Here is a 21,975-nt window from a genome sequence, read left to right on the forward strand (position 1 = left end):
GGAAAACAACTGTGAATGAACCAAATCAAACAACTCCGGAAACAAATCATGGGAAACATTATCCGTGTATTTACCGGAATCGCTGTGTGAAAGAGGCTGAAGTTGACGTGCCACTGGTCTCTTATATTCACGTTGTTCTGAAGCCTGTGCAATGATGTAGTTTCGACATCTATCAACTGAACAGGGTTTTCTAGATTAGTTTCCGTGTTGTTGTTGCTTAGCAATGTTATGGACACGATGTTGTCTGGGTTTGACAAAAGGAGGGTGGGACGTGATTGGTGCTCGGGGTGGTGACTGAAGGCGGTGACTGAGTAGATCGGACGTCACATCGTTACGGAAGTCACAGCGGCTCGTGAAAATGAACAGCTACTTTAAGCAGGCTGTGTGCAGTTTACTGTGGATTGACTGTTTTGAAACTCATATGGTAGTTACATAGCCCCTAGACCTCAGTTATCATGAAAAAAGCCAGGAAATTTCGATTTTGACAATATGGGACCTTTAAGAGCTAGGGGGTGAAAACTTTTAAACAGAATGAAGATTCATTTTTCTTATTTTGCCTAAATATAGTTTTTATTATTATTATTATTTAGTACTGCCCTTCCGAAGCTACAGAATAGACTTACATGTTTCCCAGAAGTCAAAATAAGTTGAATTTACCCTGATCTTCAAATTCCAAAAGTTTTCACCCCCGGCTATTAATGCATTATTTTCCTTCTGAAGCACCAGTGAGCGTTTGCACTTTCTGTAATAGTTGCATGAGTCCCTCAGTTGTCCTCAGTGTGAAAAGATGGATCTCAAAATCATACAGTCATAGTTGGAAAAGGTTCAAATTCACAAAAATGTCGAAAAACCAAAGAACAAAGGACAACAAAAACAAGTTTTTCCAATAAATGAATTAAATATTGTTTAAAACAAACTCAGCCAAAGTTCAGACTGGTCAGTAATGTTTTAAGGCGGAGCTACAACAAATTATTCCAACTGCATTGTAAATGTATTCAAGGAATACAATTTCATTTAGAAGGCAAAACTAGTTTTTCATGCGTTTATGAATTGGACCTCAGGCAATGTCAACAGCATGACCCAATTTATGGGTGGTTTCCATTTATGGAAATTACATTACAAATGCCTTTCAAGACAGAGCTGCAGAAATGTTTCATATGCATTATGTCAAAGTAAGTCTGCTAAATGTGGGTATTGTTTAAGACTCCCTCAACCTTTCATTTTCAGTTCAGTGTTTAATTGTGGAGGTCAGACCCATAATTTACACCCAAACAAACATGATTTTCTTGTATATTAACTCAGTTCTACTAATAATGGATACATGACAGTGTGCGGCCCGAGATACAGAGGTCCACCCAGCATCCCCGTGACCCTATACTGGGCGAGTGGTTTGGGAAATGGATAGATGAAAGACTGGCAGTGAAAACATGTTTAGTCTTGAATAAATCCAAATGTCAAAGCTCTCAGTTTGCAGTTTCTGTTCTCACTGAATGAGTCAGCGTGTGAAAATAACACACATTGTCTGGAATCAGGCATGAAACCTATTAAGACTTGCTAGAGTTCATCACCTCTGTCCAATCTCCTATGACTTTGACAAGCCTCTGTGTGACACTCGCCACAGGCGTCAACTGAAAATGGAAATCTCTGCGGCCACCTCTATTCCTCGTTGACCAAAGCTGAGAACCAGTTCTCCACTGTGCCTGAAACGCACCATTTCACAAAAGAAATGGGAATTTATTTCCCCTGAGAGGTAAAAAGCCACCATAGACCACAAAGGAGGCGTAATTGAGATTGACAAACGGGCACACTGGTTTGACAGCCATCAGCTTCAGCAGTATGTTAACATTTTACTGCCTTGGTGCAAAAGGGGTGTCAGGGCACTTTAGCACTGTAAGTGAAAAGGGAGAATAGCCTTAAGCAACTCTGTAGCCTGTGGATGCAGAGAGCAGGAGTGGATGATGGGACTACTGATGGCAAGGCCATTTCCCAATGAGCTGCAACTGTAAAACGGAATACAGTACCTTTTTTTAAGTAGAGAACTACTTGCAGTGCCCTAAGAGGTCTCATGTGCTGGGCTTATGGTGCATTGTGGAAGGCAGGTGCATTAACTCAAGAATGTCCAGATGGTGTTTAATGAATATGATGTAATGGAGCTAAAGAACATTCTTTAAGCCCTTAAATGCTTTAAATAAGTAAATAATAAAAACATATGAAGGCCTTTTCCGCTATATATAAAAAAAAGAGTAATAATGCTTTGGCAAATTGGAATTATTACATAAATTATTAAACACCAAGTCATAATTTTTAGATAAAAAACTGAAATTCAAAATTATAAAAATACTACTTTTTGTCATAGTTATTGTTTGTAATGCATATATATTATATCATAATTATGATTTGTTGTAATTACAACTGTTTATTTAAAAGTTTAATTTAAAATTAAAACAAAACTACCTGAGTTAAACTGAATTTACAAATTAGATTTAAGCATTCTATTGAATTAAACTGAATTCTGAAATTAATGAAATAGATTAAATTAAAACAATTACGAGTCATATAAAACTACCTTTTGTCATAATTATTTTTGTAATACATAATTATGTCGTAATTATGATTTGTTGTAATTATGACTGTTTATATCGAAATGAAATTCAAAATGAAGAAAAACAATTAAAAAATTTAAGAAATATATGACATTAAAACAATTACGAGTCATAAAAAGTATTATTTTTCGTAATTATTATATCAGTTATGATTTGTTGCAAGTACAACTATTTGTCTAAAAATGAAATTCAGAATGAAAACAAAATAAATAAAAAAAACTGAATTAAACTGAATAAAATAGATGAAATTAAAATAATTACAAGGCATTAAAAATTCTACTTTTTGTATCATTATTTTTTGTAATAATTATTGTCATAATTATGATTTGTTGTAATTGTGACTGTTTTCTCTAAATTAAAACAGAATTTAAAAAATAGTTTAAAAAACGATTTAAAAATCTACTGAATAAGCTGAATTAAAAGCATGTATTAAATAGATTATTAAAAATCATAAGTCACATAAGTTAATACATAATTATTATATTATAATTGTAATTATGACCTTCTCAAAATGAAAACAAACTGAATTAAAAAAAGATTTTTAAATTCTACTTTTTGTCATAATTATTTTTTGTAACTGTTAAGTATTATATCATAATTATGATTTGTTGTAATATGAATTTGTTGTCATTTGCTGTAAATCACTCAAAATCTCTGTAATCTCAAAATGAAATCAAACTGAATTAAAAAAATGTAATTCATACAAAATCTATTTTGTGTGATAATTATACTTTGTAATACATAATTATATCATAATAATTTGTTGTTATTATGACCATGTTTATCTCAAAATGGAATTTAAAATAAAAACAAACCTAATTGAAAAATAAAAATCACTTTAAAATCTACCAAATTAAACTGAATTAAAAAAATGAAATAGATGACAAAACAATTAAGAGTCATAGAAATTATACTTTTTGTTCTAATTCTTTTTTGTAATACATAATTATTATATCATAATTATGACTGTGTATCTCAAAATGGAATTAAAAAAATGATGTAATAGATTAATTTAAAACAATTATGACTTTGCCATAATACATAATTATTATATTCTAATTTGGATTTGTTGTAATTATGACTTTATCTCAAAATGTTTTAGTTAAAATTATGATGAAAAGTCATTATTATTATTATATAAAGTTGAAGAATGAAGATAAAGAATGAAGCGATTATTCTAAACGATCGCTCTAAGTCACTTATAATGTATTATTATTATTAGGCTATTATTATTTTAATAATAGTTAGGGCTATATTTTTTAACGCCTGACAATTATGCCAATAAAGTTTTGACTTTATGATTGTATTTATGCCCTTGTTTGACGATAATTGAGCATGTTTTCATTTACAAATGAAACTACGTGAATGATTCATTCCTCAGTGAAACACTATAGTATTATATAGTCTAGTCTATTAATTAGACAAAACAAAATAAAATATGTTCAATTCAAACTTTAAACTACATTATAGTAAAAATCAGTCATAGTATATGTCAAGCATTTACAGTATCCCTTCCATATAGAACGTTAAGAGAGCAAAATTAAGGGGGGGGGGGGCAAATATAAACGAAAATAAAAATATATACAATAATAATATGGTAATAATAATAGTAATAATAATAATAATGATAATAATATTAATACAAATACGAAAAAAGACGATCAGTTAATAGAAGGAATGCAGGCCTATTTTACTGTGTGACGATAAATTATTTCCAAATGAAACTACGTGAATAATTCACTCTTCATTGAAACAGTATATTTGTTTATTAATTAGACTAAATAAAATACAATATATGTTAAATTCAACCTTTAAACTGCATTCCAGTAAAACTCCAGTCATAGAACCTTTCAGTATCATTTACATTCAGAATGTTAAGTAAAGAGATCGAAATGAAGGGAAAAATAACGAATATAAGCGAATAATACAAATATTACGGGAAAAAAGAGAAACAGTTAATGGACAAGACTGTGGGATGCATAAAATGGTTCTTGGACGGCTATTTTATTTGAAGTACATTATGTAATATTTAATCGTGAATGGTGTCTACATCGCGCACAGACAGCATTCGCAAATCGTCTATTAATATAATTATTTAATATTGTATTAATTTCTATAACAATTAATATAATAATTTCTTAATTCAAAATAAAATATTAATAAACCTATCTCCTGGAGCAGTCCATTGAGGCATCTACGTATAAATGGTTACCTCGACAAAATGATCTCGTGCCAATGACATAATATGAACTTCCCACGAGTTAATATAAAGTTCCCACGAATTAATATCTCGTTGCCACAACAAACATAAGTGAGCCGAAGGTTGTTCATGCGGTTCTGTCATGCCTAGGACTTTGTTTACATTGTTTGGACTTTCTCACTGTGGATTGCCCTTTTAATAAACTGTGTTTGGATCCTCACCTTTGAGCCAGTGTAGCTTGTGACAGTGCATTTAGCTAGGGTTATACTTAGTTACATTGTTTCTTTACAAAAACTTAAAGTTTTCTTTGGTACTAATGTTAAGGTGAACATTTTTGTTACAGACTTAACATAACATAAACCTTATAACATAGACAATATATTTTTTTAAAACAGGTAAGGTATTTTTTTCACATATCTTTATGTATTGATAATTTGTTGTACAATTATCCATGATACCATTTATTAAAATAAGATAATAAATAAAAGCATAAAAATAAAATAAATATGATTACTTATACTCAAATATTCTACTGATGGAAATATACAGTTGAAAACATGGAGCACAGCTAAGTTATACAATTAAATTTATTGCAGTTATATTAGTGTCTTATTAATGTATTGCATGCCAAGATTTAAGATTTAAAGTGTAATGTTTTAATGTTAGAAAAAATGTTATGGAGGGAATGCTCAGTAACGTGAAGAAAACTTTCACTAGTAAACTATTCCTATTTATTTTATATATATATATATATATATATATATATATATATATATATATATATATATATATATATATATATATATATATAAATACAAGATGCAGATATTATAATGTGTGTGATCTACACAAGAAAAGGACAAATGAACAGAAACATCTTTAATGGTGGTAGCATGTAGCCCAGGGATGTATGGCCATCGGGAGTACTGGGACATTCCCGGTGGGCCGGTGGAGTAGTGGGCCCCTCGCCGAAGTGAGAGAGATGGCGCTATTTTAAATTACAGGCATTAGAAACTGTGAAAGGCAAACAACCTAAAAGTGTATTTTTTATTAAGTGCCATTTTGTGCCGCTCGTGAATCATCCCATGAAGACGCCATGTAAATACAAGATTAGTGGCACTTTAATGATAATAAAGGGAGCGCGCTTTGCACTTTTCAGGCTATAATCCATTCAGAATTTGTATGAAACTTTCGTTTTTCGGACACATACACGCTACTGTTTTGGGAATGACATCTGCATATTTATGCTGGTTTCAATCTCGAAATAGCGGTGAAGCAATGGACGGGACAAACATATTTTTTCCCCCCTTCTCCCAAAACAACTTAGGCTACTGTTTCAGCTATTAAAAGAGTTAAGTTTTGTGTGTAATGGCAAAATGATTATATTTATGTTTATTTTTTTTATTTAGTAATTTAGAAAAACGTTTGGAGCATATTTTGTTCGTTGAATATAGGTTTTTGTTTTTTTAACGAACAGCGCCAAGCTGAAGACTGATCATTGTCTGTTTGATCAGTTTCCCTTTTCAAATCATCTAAATAAAATCTATATATAATATAATATATAATAATAAAAATAAATAAGTGACTTAGAGCTATCTATTTTTATTTGATGTGAATCGCTTAACCTAAATAACTCTCTGTACATGCTATTTGCCATATATTTTGCAAATATTGTAAACGGCTTTGACTTTATGATTGTATTTATGCCCGTGTGGGAACTACATGAATGATTCACTCGTCAATGAAACACTATTTATACAGGTTATATTAATTAGACGAAATAAAATGAAATACATGTTAAATTCAACCTATAAACTGCATTCCAGTAAAAATCCCAGTCATGTAGCATAATAAAGCTTTATTGGCATGCCGAGCATGTACAATATCATTTACATTCAGAATGTTAAGAGATCGAAATGAAGGGAAAAACAACGAATATAAACAAATAATACAATTATTACGGAAAAAGAGGATCAGTTAATGGACAAGACTGTGGGATGCATAAAATGTTTCTTGTAGAGCTATTTTATTTGATGTACTTTATGTAATATTTATTCATGATAAACTTTTGAATGTCTTCTACTTCTCTAAAAGACATAAAAGGAGTAAAAAGAGGTGATTTTATTTTAAGTTTTTCATTAAATATATGTAATAACGTGAGAGAGACAAAGATCTGGTTAAGCTGGCATTTACTTCACTCAGTTTGTTTCCAAGCAGTACACTTAATCACCTCACAGGTGGATGCCCCATACACACCCTGTGCGTTCTTCTTTGCTGCTTTTAACACAAAACCAAACAGCATTAGCTTGCCCTCTACAGGTCATCACAAACACTACAACTACAACATCCTTTTCCCCCCAAGCTGACATAATAATCACAATGCCATTACTCTGTACAATCCAATAACTACCATAATATCACACTTTTTTTTTTTTCATTTCAGTTCATAATCTTTCAAATGAGTAGGCAATTTCCTGGTTCTTTGCGACCGTCTCATAATGACAACAGGGCTTGTGGGATTGTTAATTTCTGTGGTTGTCTCAGAATGTTGAGAAGAATCCCCAGACGCTTCAGATGGATACATTATACTAGGAATGTTCTCAGTCCCTGGTTCCTCCGTTCCTTTAGCTTCTACCGGTGTTGAATTTCCAGGAATGTCAAAATCAGGGAATTTACAGTCCAGTCCCTCTTCTGAATTGTTCGTGAACAATTTCTGTTGGCCAAGAATTTGATCCACATGCCTTCGGACCACTCGGCCATCGCCCAGCATTACTTTATAAGAAAGGGGTCCAGTCACGATTGCGATCTGCCCCGGAATCCATTTTGGTCCATAAGTAAAGTTCCGAGTAAGGACTGGATCTCCTACACAAAAACTCCGTACCCTAGCCTTTTTGTCATGATAAACTTTTTGCTTTTCTTGTTGTTCCTGAATCTTCCTTGTCAAATCGGGATGTATAAAATCCAAAGAACACCGCAATTTGCGTCCATACAACATCTCAGCTGGAGAGAGTCCTGTGGTGGTCTGCGGAGTGATTCTGTAACTGAATAAAACTCGAGACAATTTCGTTGCAATTGTTCCATCAGCACTTTTTCTCAGCATTTTTTTAATAATTTGGACAGCCCGTTCCACGAGGCCATTACTAGAAGCATGGTAAGGTGCAGAAGTAACATGTCGCACTCCATTTTTTTTCAGGAACTCTTGGAATTCTACGCTAACGAAGCACGCACCATTATCTGATACAATCAGTTCAGGTAATCCATGGTTACTAAAGCTATTCCGCAAACATTCAATGGTAGAAGTAGATGTAGCTGAATTCACTGGATACACGTCCATCCATTTTGAATGTGCATCAATCAGGACCAAAAACATCTTCCCCATGAATGGTCCAGCATAATCTACATGCAACCGTTGCCATGGTTTTTCTGGCCAATTCCAAGGATGCAGTGGGGCAACAGCTGGAACATTTCTATGTTCTTGGCACATACGACAGGTTTTAACCAGCCTTTCCACATCCTGATCTAACTTGGGCCACCACACATAGCTTCTGGCCAAGGCTTTCATCCTAGAGACTCCTGGGTGGCACTGATGCAATTGTTTTAGAACTCCCGATCTACCCACGCTGGGAATAATTACTCGGGCCCCCCAAAGCACACAACCGTCCTGAACACTTAATTCATCTTTCCTCAATGTAAATGGGTCAAACTCGGTTCCCAGTAATTCATGTAAACATCCATGTTGCACAGTTTCTTTCACCCGAGATAATACTGGATCTTTCCTTGTCCACTCTCTCACCTGTTCTGCTGTGATCAAGGTGATATCGGCATTCTCCAGCATAAGAACTCTTTCTTCCTGCTCTATGGAAGACTCCATTGGCAAAGGTAACCGACTTAAAGCATCTGCATTCCCGTGGTCTTTGCCAGCCTTGTAAATGATGTTGTACTCATAGGCTCTTAGGGTCACAGCCCATCGTTGGATTCTAGGAGAGGACATTTGGGGAACCGCCTTTAATTCGTTAAATAAAGACAATAAGGGTTTATGGTCTGTAACGATGGTAAATTTCCGACCATACAAATACTTGTGAAAACGCTGTAGGCCGAACATGATAGCCAACCCTTCTTTGTCCAACTGCGAATAATTCCGCTCAGCTCCATTCAGTGTTCTGGACATAAATCCTATGGGTCTTTCACTTCCATCAGGCATCTTATGTGAGAGAACTGCACCTAAGCCATAAGGAGAAGCATCACATGATAAAATTACCTCCTTCAGGAGGTCATAGTGGACCAAAACCTGTACTGAATCGATCATTTTTTTCGACTGAACAAAAGCAGCCTCTTGTTCCCCGCCCCAGTTCCATTTTGCATCTTTCCGTAACAGCTTGTGCACAGGGGCTAACACAGTAGAAAGGTTGGGCAAGAACTTATTATAGTAATTTAAAAGTCCTAAATAAGCCTTCAATTCTGTCACATTCTTTGGGGAGGGAGCCTTTTGAATAGCAGTCACCTTTTCTGGTGCGGGATGAAGGCCAGTCTCATCCACTTTATGACCCAGGAACATTACCTCTTTTTCCATGAAAGTACATTTACTTCGTTTCAACCGTAGTCCTGCTTCCTGCAATCTATCCAGCACTCTATCAAGGGTTTGAAGATGCTCTTCATCGTTATGACCAGTAACGAGGATATCATCAAGAAAAACTGCCACATGTGGAAGGCCTTGCAGTATTCCCTCAATGGTCCGTTGAAAGATTGCAGGACTGGAAGAGACTCCAAAAGGTAAAACACGGTAAGTAAACAGCCCTTTATGGGTATTCACGGTCACATATTTCCTGGACTCTGTATCTAATGCAATCTGGTGATAAGCATGGCTCATATCCAAATTTGTAAACTTTTGTCCACCTGACAAAGTTGCAAACAAATCCTCAATCCGAGGAATCGGATACTGTTCCAACTTGGAGACTCTATTCACTGTTAGTTTATAGTCCCCACACAGACGTACGGTATTATCAGATTTAAGTACAGGTACAACAGGGGCAGCCCATTCAGAATGTTTAACCGGTTCTATAATGTGTTCTCTTAACAGACGTTCAATTTCAGCTTCCACCTTTGCTTTCATTGCATAAGGAACCGGTCGGGCTTTGAAAAACCTTGGGACTGCCTCCTTATCCACATAAATCTTCGCTGGTGGACCCTTCAATTCCCCCAACTCCTCCTTAAACAATTCTACATGTTGAATGAGGACTTCAGGCAAAGTTAATTTGTCCACCCTTTGAATCCTGTGTAGGGCCTCCCATTCCATGCCCAATTCCTTGATCCATCCTCTGCCCAATAAATTGGGTCCCGTTCCAGGTACTACCACAACTGGTAACTCTTTCGCTGTTCCCTTGTATGTGACTTGTACCTGTGCAGAACCCAACACTGTTAGAACTTGGCCTGTATAGGTTTTTAAATTCAAAGAACAGGTCTTTAATTCTGGAATTCGATCTTTGTCCCACAATTTGGAAAAGTTGGACCTGTTCATTACAGTCACACCACAGCCAGTATCTACTTCAAAATGTGCATTTGACTCATTAACAGCCAATGTGATAGTCAGTGGAGCTACTTTTGGAATTTCTGTTTCTTGCAAACTGTACACAGTATAAATACCTTCTTCGTCAGATGCAGATGCATTTTTTTCATCTCTACTCACGTAATGCACTCTCTGTCCTTCTCTTTTATGTCTTCCTCCCCCTTGGAAGTTTGATTCCCCAAGGGATGTTTTTGACCTACATACTTTCATTATATGTCCTTGTTTCCCACATTTATGACATTTCTGAGAAGCAAATCTACATTCATTAGCCAAATGTTGCCAACTTCCACATCTGTAACATGCTTTACTTTGACCTTCATTTTGCTGTACTGACGTTTTATGCACTCTCATTGAAAAGGATGTTTCCGGGCGTTGAGCTTGCAAATCTTTGACATCTTTATTGGCTGTTTCCATGGCTTGGGCTATTTTCAATGACTTCTCAAATGTTAAATCCGTCTCTGCCAATAGTCTACGTTGAATACGGTCATCATTTATGCCACATACTAGTCTATCTCGAAGCATTTCTGTCAGTTTTTCTCCATAATTACAATCATGAGCCAATTTCCTCAATACTGCCACATATTCAAGCACCGTTTCCACCTCTTCTCTTGATCTTGAATTGAATTTAAATCGTTGTACAATTTCACTGGGCTTTGGGTTGAAATGCTCTTTAAGTAATTCTACTAATTCCTCAAATGTCTTCGCTCCTGGTTTAACTGGACTTAATAAATTCCTCAGTAGACTGTATGTTTGACTTCCAACAGAGCTCAACAAAATAGCTTTCTGCTTAGTTGCTTCTGTAATCTCATTTGCCTCAAAGAAATGTTGCAAAATTTCACAATATTCTTCCCAAGACTGAGATTGCCCGTCAAATGGTGAGATTGTTCCTACCATATTAGCCATCTTCTTTTCCAAAGTTCCTACTCATAGGGATCCAGTTTCTTGATGTTCAAGATGTTTCTTCAGCCTACAGAAAACTCCTTAATCTTCCAAGCATTTTTATCCTCGTCGCCAAAAGATGTAATAACGTGAGAGAGACAAAGATCTGGTTAAGCTGGCATTTACTTCACTCAGTTTGTTTCCAAGCAGTACACTTAATCACCTCACAGGTGGATGCCCCATACACACCCTGTGCGTTCTTCTTTGCTGCTTTTAACACAAAACCAAACAGCATTAGCTTGCCCTCTACAGGTCATCACAAACACTACAACTACAACAATATATACAAACAAACACTTCATATTTAAAAATAACACAACAGAAAAGACAAATAGGTAGGAAGTTTCACAGGTCTATGACACCCCCCTCCAGGTTTACAGAAATGGTTTTACCCAGTTCTTAGGCAGCCAATGAGATTGTGATCTGAATCACGTGTACTTTACATGTATTTAACGTGTATTTAACACGTGAAGTACGCGTGAAATACACATAAAGTACACGTATTTGACGTGTTAAAATTCGCGTGTATTTGAACCATTTGGCTTTCCATAATGAAGCGGCAAGCGCGAGTGATTTACATGTTAAGTCAATGCAAAGACGCGAATAGCCATCCTGCGGCGCGAAATACGCGAATGAGGCGGCCGCGTTAACCAATCAGGAGCTTGCTCTAGTAGCGACGGAGGCAGAAATCCGAAACAACAATGGAGGACAAAATCACCGTTGCTGTCTGTGGTTACTCGGAGCTGTACGATACATCTTTGTACTTTTATAGAAACAGGAATTAAAAGGATCTTGCTTGGAAGAAAGTGAGTGAAGAGGTCGGACAATCTGGTAAATAAAAAAAAAACGCTCTTTACTCAATCTGACCTATATATATATACATATTGAGACTACAAGCAAGCTAAAGCTAAAGCAAATTGAGCTCATTCACCTATTTTACAACTGCTTTCCCGCTGACGAGTGGTAGACCCCCCTCCCATGACGCGAATTCGCGTCTGTTGTGAAGAAAATGTCACGCGCGAATGAAGCGAGTAAAAATGTTCAAGCGTCCAACTACGCGCGAATAGCGCGATTTATTCGCGCAAGTCGCGTCTGGTGTGAACACTGACTAAAAAGAGGCTTAGATAGTTTAAGGGTTTTGCTTCAAGTACCTTCATAAAATCTACAGGCGCATTTAAGAACATTCAACATTAACCAAGATGCCTACAGGGCTCTAATGATGAATAATGCCTTGAATAATGAATAATTCTTCATTAAATTAAATTATAAATAATTTCCAGACCTTTTTATTTAGTTTGAACATGAACTGAAGGGAACATTTAGTCTAATCCACACCGAATTCATTGAGGTGACCTTATTAAAAAAGAGAAATAGGAGGTCACATGGAGTTTATGATGATGTGAGACTGCAGTAATATAAAAATAACCGGCTCATTGTGAAGAGCACAAGACGACTGTCTGCCAAATGTTGTCAGCCAGACATCTAAAAGTTTTGTCAGTGTCAATGCAAATAGCAGTTGGATATTAAGTCTGTCTCTCTTGGGAAATAAGGGACAAGCTACATCACAAGCACAGAGTCTTAATGTTTCCCAGATCATTTATTAGCCCAAAATTAGAGTTCACATTGACACAGACTGCTGCAAAAGGTTAATTGTTGTGTTGTGTTGCATTGTGTTTACAGGACTGGGCAAAAGAGGAGTGGAGTGGAGGCTGTCCAGTGAATGTAATGACCCCTGGGATGCTAACATATTACCACCCGAGTCTCCGAAAGCCTTGCGACAGGTAAACCAATCCACTACACTGGCCAAATCCCTTCATGTTCAACAAAGCCTGTTTCAAGGCTCCAGTGCCTCATTTCACCACATCCTCTGTCCTTCAAGGAAATAGTTCACAGAAAAATGAAAATTCTGTCATTATGTACTCAGCGTCATGTCATTCCAAACCCACTAGTATTTTCCTCAGGAACACAAAAGTAGTTTTTCTCTTTCCTGTACAAAGGTAGTTTATCGTGACCACAGCTGTCAAGATTCAAAAGAGTGCCATAAAAGTAGTCCGTTCGACTCCAAGCCTGTATTAAAGCTATCAAATGCCTTCTGAAGACTGAATGCAGATCACAAGTCATATAGATTACTTTTATGGTCTTTCAGTCTGAAAAACTAGACTGAAAAAGTCCTGTACTATTTGTAATTTTGGTTCATTTTGGTTGCAATCAGGTCTTAAGCCCCGGTCACACTAGACTTTGAGCATGCGAAATTCCTTCGGATGCTGCTGCAACGGTCGTGGTATGACGTCATGCTCTGCAGCTTCTTTTTTAAAAGTTAAATTCAGCACATGACACTAATAATACATTTAAATGTAAAAACATACAATCTACTACACTTTACCGCAGTGCTGCAGTTTTAAATGTTTAAAGTTAAGGTTGTTTTCATTCAGCTAGAGGTCATGCTGTGACGTAACGATCTCCTGTCGGTCACACAGAGTCATTAGATGAACTTTCAAACGCAGCGAAATGCGAAAATATTTCGCACTGGCTTGCATTTCCGGTCTAATGCATTCGCATGCGTATGAATGGAAGTCAATGGAACGAAAAGTGCAGTGTGACCACACCTTTAGTCCACTTTCCATTTTTGTGGTGGCAAGACTACATAATAATAATAATAATAATAATAATAATAGTAATTATTATTATTATTGTCACTGTTATTAATCATTTTAATATTAATAATAACAGTAGTCCAGGCACCAAAAAATTTTAATAGCATATTTAATAATAATAATAATAATAATAATACAAAATAATAATTTAACACTTCTGCTAATTATTATTATTAATAAACATTGTTATTAATAATAACAACAGTAGTCGAGGCACCAAAATAATTAGTAATAAATAATATATAAATTGTGAAAATAATAATATTAATGATAATATTATTTTTATTAATTACTGTAATAGTAAGAGTTGTCATGACACCAAAACAAATGGATTACTACTACAATATTAAATAATAATAGTAATAATAATAATAATAATAATTGTAATACAAAGACATTTAATACTATTAGAATATAAAATTATTACTACTACTACTAGTTGTATTAATAATTATTATTATTATTATCACAAATTATATATTATATACAAATTATTTTGGTGTCTGGACTAGTGTTGTTATGATTAATAACAGTGTTTATTAATAATAATAATAATAATAATAATAATAATAATAATTAGTAGTAATAGTAGTAGTAGTAGTGTTAAATATTTTTATAGTATTACCATTTTTTTTGTTGAAATTATTATTATTATTATTATTATTATTATTATTATTTATTGTGCCTGGACGTCTGTTATTATTATTAACAGAATATTTGTTACAGAATATTTAATAATAATAATAATACAAAAATATTTTTTGTATTACAATTATTATTATTATTATTATTATTTCACCTTTTTGTCATAATATGACAAATAATAATAATAATAATTAAAATATTATGCCAAAACAAATTGTATCACTATTAAAATAAAATAATAATAATAATTATAATAATTATTATTATTATTATTTTATTAATCACTGTTAATAATGAGTTGCCCTGATACCAAAACAAACTGTATTTCTATTAAAATTTTTAATAATAATAATTATTATTATTATTTATAAATCACTATTGATGTTCTGACACCAAAATACTACTAAAACTACTAAAATATTATATTTATAATATTTAATATAAAATATTATATTTTATAATAACAAATTGTATTACTAGTAAAATATTAAATAATAATAATGATGATGATGATGATGATGATAATAATAATAATAATAATAATAATAATAGCTTTATTATTATTATTTATTTATTTTTATTTTTTCACTTTTTTTTGGAGCATAACAGACATATGACCTGACATTGTATATGAAAGTGTTAAAATTAAAATTAATTTACTTTTTTGGGGGAATAAAAATAAAACAATAATAATAATTTTATTTTATTTCTAAAATATTTAATAAAAATAATAATAAACACCATGTATGTTATCAATGACATGAACAAGAGTGAACTGACAGTATTCATTTTTGGGTGAGCTAATGGTTTCATCACAGATCTCCTTGACTTTAGCAGACATTACCTGTAGATAAAGATAAAAGCGAGAGTAGCACAAAAATGCCAATTTTTCCTTGAAGTGCAAATGCTACACGAATGCTTGACTAGACGTCAAAAGGACAGCGCTCTCGGGGGAAAACGTCTCAAAAGCTATTTGAAATGGCCCGGTTAAGCGATTGACGGGGCTGAACTAATGCTCGCCCAAGGAGAACGTACAGAAAGAGCGCGTAAGAGAGAAAGCGAGAGCGTGCGGTGGCTGGAGTGAAGGGGAAATTTCCATAATAGAATTAAATCCATAGGGAGAGGAATGAGTTCATCATATAAAGGTGGTTGAGGCATGTACAGACTTCCCATTTTGTTTGGTACCTGTGCGGGCGATGAGCCGTTTCCTGAAGGAGGGCTGTAATCTGTCCTTGACCCACTTGGAAAAAGACGAGATCTTGAAGCTCTTGATCTTTCGGATGGTACAAGACTCTTTCATGCATTAAATCTCCATTCATTCTTCCTCACTGTAACTTCTGAAAAATTAAATGATTTCTATTAGATAAAATTAATAAAATTAACAGGATTAAAGCGTGAATTAATGACTGGACCACAAGCACAGAGTTCTGAAGTGTCTCAGCCAAGATGTCTCAAGTGTTTTGTAGTACATTGTAGTACATGAAAAAGTTCTAAAATACAGCTGTCAATTTAACATGTTAATTTAGTGTGGTTAATTCTAAATAGTGTTCTATGAACACATTTTATAAAGAAATACATCTTAGCTGATAAAAAGAAAATAATGTTTTATTTCATATGGAGCCCATGTTTCCACCACTGAATAAAAAACATTTTGAAAGGGTTTTGCGACTATATATCTCACAATTTTAACTTTTTTTCTCAAAATTGTGAAACTCGCAATTGCGAGTTATAAAGTCAGAATAACATGATATAAACTCACAATTGTGAGTTATAAAGTCAGACTTGCGGGATATAAACTCATAATTGTGAGTTATAAAGTCAGAATTGTGGGATATAAACTTACAATTGTGAGTTATAAAGTCAGAATTACGTGATATAAACTCATTGTGAGTTATAAAGTCAGAATTGTGGGATATAAACTTACAATTGTGAGTTTTAAAGTCAGAATTATGTGATATAAACTTACAATTGTGAGTTATAAAGTCAGAATTACATGTTATAAACTCATTGTGAGTTATAAAGTCAGAATTGCGGGATATAAACTTACAATTTTGAGTTATAAAGGCAGAATTACGTGATATAAACTCACAATTGTGAGTTATAATGTCAGACTTGCATGATATAAACTCAAAATTGGGACTTTTTCTCAGAATTGCATGATGTAAACTCACAAATGTGAGAAATATTTTTTTTTTGCGAGATAACTAATTTTTGATAACTCAATGCAATTCTGACTTTTTTTCTTGCAAATGTGAGTTTGAATCTCGCAATTCTTACTTTTTTCATGAAGTTCTGACTTATTTTTCTCAGAACTGTGAGATACACTGTAAAAAGTTTTCACCAGTTTCAACTTAAAAACTTAAGTTTTATTTTTTTCAGTTAAATCAACTTAAAATTACAAATCATTTTTAACTCACAAGTTAAATCAGCTTAAAAGTAAGTCATTTTAACTCATTTTATTGTAATGAGTTCAAACGACTTTTAGTTTTAAGTTGATTTAACTTAACATTTTAGGGCAGCTGATGAACTTAAATTTTTAAGTTGAAACTGGTGAAAACCTTTTACAGTGTACTTGCAAGTTCTAAGGGAAAAAAGTTATCAGAATTTATATCTTACAATTCGGACTTTATAACTAACAGTTGTGAGTTTATATCACACAATTCTGACTTTATAACTCACAATTCTGAGAAAGAAAGTCAGATTTGCAAGTTTATATCACGCAATTTTGACTATATCAGATTTACAAGTTTATATCACGCAATTCTGACTTTATAAGAATTGTGTATATCATGTAATTCTGAGGAAAAAAGTCAGATTTGCGAGTTTATATCTCACAATTCTGACTTGATAACTAGCAATTGTGAGTTTATATCTCGCAATTCTGGCTTTTGTCAGAATTGTGAGTTTATATCATGCAATTCTGATGGTGCGTTCACACCGGACGCGACTTGCGCGGAAAAAACGCGCTATTCGCGCGTAGTTGAACGCTTGAACATTTGAGTTTACTCGCGCCATTCGCGCGGTAAAATTCGCGTCATTCGCGCGTGACATTTTCTTCACAACAGACGCGAATTCGCGTCAAGGGAGGGGCTTCTGCCACTCGTCAGCGGGAAAGTAGTTGTAAAATAGGTGAATGAGCTCAATTTGCCAGCTTTAGCTTGCTTGTAGTCTCAATATGTATGTATATGTAGGTCAAATTGAGTAAAGAGCGTTTTTTAAAACTAACCAGATTGTCCGACCTCTTCACTCACTTTATTCCTAGCAAGATCCCTTTTATTCCTGTTTCTACAAAAGTCCAAAGATGTATCGTACAGCTCCGAGGAACCACAGACAGCAACGGTGATTTTGTCCGCCATTGTTGTTTCGGATTTCTGCCTCCGTCACTACTAGAGCAAGCTCCTGGTTGGTTAACGCGGCGCGGATTTTCGCCAAAGTTCAGATTTTTGAACTCGCGCGTTTCGCGGCAATCGCTTGAAACGCTTAATGCGCGCTGCGCCATTCGCGCTATTCGCGCGTTTCGCGCTGCAGGATGGCTATTCGCGTCTTTGCATTGACTTAACATGTAAATCACTCGCGCTTGCCGCTTCATTCGCGTCCGGTGTGATGTTCAACCTTGAGGAAAAAAAGTCAGATTTGCAAGCTTATATCACACAATTCTGGAAAAAAAAGTCAGATTTGGAAGACTATATCTCGCAATTCTGAGGAAAAGTCAGAATTGTAAGACAAATGCGCAATTGCGAGAATTTTTTTTAAATAAGTCACAATTACCCTTTTTTTAAATTTTTTTCTGTGGTGGAAACGGCTTTCCATAAATTCACGTAAGGTAGTTTTAATTAAAACTGTCTACAAAACAGATTTATTCAAGCATACCTATATAATTAACAGTAAATAAGCTCACTCTAGTGTTTTTTATAACAAACTAACGAACTGTGATCACTAGATGACATTACCTTAGGTAAATGTAACATTAAATGGCATAATTGTTCACAAGCAGTTTTATTCGATGTGTTTCTTTTAATTGAAACACTGTTTGAGCAATAACACGAGACATGACACATTTCAGTATTCATTTCTCGCTTTTACTTTATTAAAATGAAAGAGGCTCCCACTCTACACTGCCGTTTAAAGTGAAGTGGCTACAGTGATCTGTCACGCTTCATTTAAGAGCGTAAAAATGCCATTTATTGTTTAAATGATGTGATAAGATGTACAGGATGTTAAAGCTGTGACTTTGTTTGTTATCAGAAGTAACAAAGCACAAAGATCTTGTGATTATTGGATGGGACATTACAAATAAAGTTTTAACTATTTAACTATAATAACTCTGGAGGGAGCAATGTTATGACAAGGTGGTACTTGGATGTTCTGATTTTGACTGAAGGTGATACTAGGCCTGAAAAGTTTAAAAACTGTAGGACTAGACTCTAAGATATTATGCTGGCTGTCTTTGATGCAGTATTTCCAAAGTTAGAAGAGCATATTTTGCCTGCCATCGATGGTGGAATAGAAAACAAATTGCTTTTATGTCTTCGTGATTCACACAGACAAAGAGCATAGGTGAAAAGCACTGTGGGTAAAGGATATCCCTCAGGGTTTCATGAACAACTAAGTCCACGCATACATAATGCATGAAGACTAAACTGCGTGGTGGATGGGAAACAGCCTTGCATGAAGAATATGTTGTTGAACGCAGCAATAAGCATTTTTGAGAACCCAATTAAAAGTTATTTCTGGTAAATTCACAGCAGGCATGAATAAGTGCATTATGTATTGGCGGTTTTTGATCTGTTTTATATGTGCATAAATTAACCACATTATTGAGGTAATAGGACTGTCAAATTAGCCATTTACTTTTATAGTAAGTATGTTTTCATTTTGTTCCTCTTTTGCAAGTCACTTTGGGTAAGCGTCTGTTAATTGCATAAATATTTGAATAATCTTGCAGTTTTAATTTTACTACAGTTTACCACAGTATAGATTTTTGTAATAATTTTACTACACTTATAATTTCTAATTATTACATTAAATATTGTTAATATAAAGTAATCCTTTGAATGAATAGTAAAAATATGTACTTTTATATTATTTATATATTATATTCAATTGCTGTTTAAAAGTTTGGGGTCACCAAGGCTGCATTTATTTGATTAAATATACAGTAAATGAAGTAATTGTCATGGTTCTGTGTTGGAGAAAATGACAGAGACGTGGAGTAGCAAAATAAAATTTATGAATAAAATAAAATAAATATCAATAAAATTATTAATAAATCCAAACAATGGGAATATCCAAAACCAGTAAAGGGAGCAGACACCCAAACATAACAATGTAGACCCCACAAAAGAGGAATACACAGAATAGAACTTAAATACATAGGGTAATAAGGGGAACATAGGTGCACAGAATGATTAATTAGATAAGGGAGAAACTAGGTCACAGAACACGTGGGGAAGGAAAACAAAGCAAAACAAGTCCATAATCCTGACATACTGCCCCCCTTCCCAGAAGGTGTGTCCTTGCACCGTAGAAACAATGGAGGGAGGGATGGGTGGGAACTTGGGAGGAGGCTCAGGAGGAGGACGGATACCCGGGAGGAGGACAACGAACAGAGTCCAGGGTGGAGACGATGGAGGAAGGAGCCAAGGAGATAACAGGAGGGACTTGGAGCCAGGGGGACCCAGGTCACAACCATGATAACGACCCACAGTGGAGCCGACGGAGGGAGGAGCCATGGAGGAGGAAGGTCTGACGGCTCCAGGAGGGCGACTGACGGCGGAGCGGAGGAGCCCAAGGTGGAGACAGGGTGACGAGAAGGATTTGGAGTGCCAAGGTGGAACTAATGGCTCCGGCGACCGGCACGAAAGGCCATGGTGGAGCGGCCGTGGACCAAGGTGGAGCCAAGGGGATGGGGGAGCCTGACGGATCTGGAGGGTCGAGGCGCAACCAGAGGAGTGGAGTCCCGAGTTGCAGGATGATTGACAACAGACCAAGGCGGAGCCGGAGGGACGAGGGAGCCCGGCGGAGCCAGTGGTCGATGGGCCGAAGCAGAGTCCTGGACACAGAGACTGGAGGCGGGATCCTCCAGCCATGACACCGATGGAGACTGGCAGACCCATGGTAAGCCCACCGTACAGATGGTGGGCTGAGGGTGAGCAGAAGGACTGCCAGACGACAGAGAAGGAGGAGGCAGGAGTGGGCGGGAGGGCTTGCATTTGTGAGCCTCCGGGCTGCCGGAGCTGCCCTTGGGAACAGAAACCCTTTCTTGGCAGGACTTAGGAATGGGAGCCCCCTCTGGATCGGACTCAGGAAGGGGAGTTGCAGAGGGCTCCGACAAAGGGGGCAGGTCGGCAAACAGGTCTATAAGGTCTTCTTCAGCTTTCCCTTGACCCAGATCCACAATTAGCTCACCCTCAGCCATAGTGCAGTGGGCGGAGCTTCTCTCCGCGATTGCACTGGCCATGGTCTCTTCCCACGTGGTAGCCGGCTCTTACACCTGGTCTGATGGTATACGCAGCTCTGGCTCCACGGTGATCCTCAGCTCTGTCGCTCCTTGATGCGATGGCTTGTCGGTTGTGGCGGGCTCTGGCTCTCCGTCATCAGTGGGCTTGGGCTGATGGTGGCCTAGGCTCTGGATCGGGAGTGGTGACCCAGACGGTGAACGGACAGATGGTTTCTCGCCAGTGTCCACTCCACAAAGGCGGCGAAATTCCCCGAGGACCATCTTTGGACGACGGCATTCTACATGCGGGGCTCAAGCTGGCATCATAGAATGAGCAGAGCACGTCGTCCGGGTAGCTGGTGATGTTAGCGATGGCCAGGAACAGTCTGGAATGGTCCTCGAGCAGTTTTGTTGGAGAGAACGATCGAAACGTGGAGTAGCATAAATAATCTTTAATAAATCCAAACAATGGGAATATCCAAAACCAGGAAAGGGAACAGACACACCAGCATAACAATGTGGACCCAACAAAGAAGGAACACACAGACTGGAACTTAAATACATGGGGTAAGAAGGGAAACACAGGTGCAAAGAATGATTAATTAGACAAGGGAGAAACTAGGTCACAGAGCAAGTGGGGAGGGAAAACAAAGCAAAGCAGGTTCATAATCCTAACAGTAATATTGTCTAATATTTTTACAATTTAAAACAACTGTATTCTGTTTGAACATATTTTAAAATATAATTCATTCCTGTGATGGAAAACTGAATTTTCAGCATCATTACTCCAGTCATCAGTTAAATCATTTTAATATGCTGATTTTGTTTAATACTGTTCTTTTTTTTGTTTTGGAAATGTGTAAAATTATAAATGTCTAATAAATGTTGTCACTATTACTTTAACACCACACTTACTATATTCAACTAACTGT

The 21,975-nt window shown here is 35.8% G+C and overlaps 1 protein-coding gene across 1 annotated transcript in view; it reads left to right on the top strand.

Moving 5' to 3' along the window:
- Positions 1-21,975, top strand: part of LOC141298987 (amine oxidase [flavin-containing]) — a 51,578-nt gene that overhangs the window by 27,653 nt on the left and 1,950 nt on the right. Inside the window, exon 10 of the mRNA XM_073829273.1 lies at positions 12,986-13,086. Coding sequence (XP_073685374.1) covers positions 12,986-13,086 — 101 coding nt within the window. The remainder of the gene's footprint in view (positions 1-12,985; positions 13,087-21,975) is intronic.

The sequence above is a fragment of the Garra rufa genome, chromosome 23 (genome assembly GCF_049309525.1).
Source record: "Garra rufa chromosome 23, GarRuf1.0, whole genome shotgun sequence".
NCBI classification, from domain to species: Eukaryota; Metazoa; Chordata; class Actinopteri; order Cypriniformes; family Cyprinidae; genus Garra; species Garra rufa.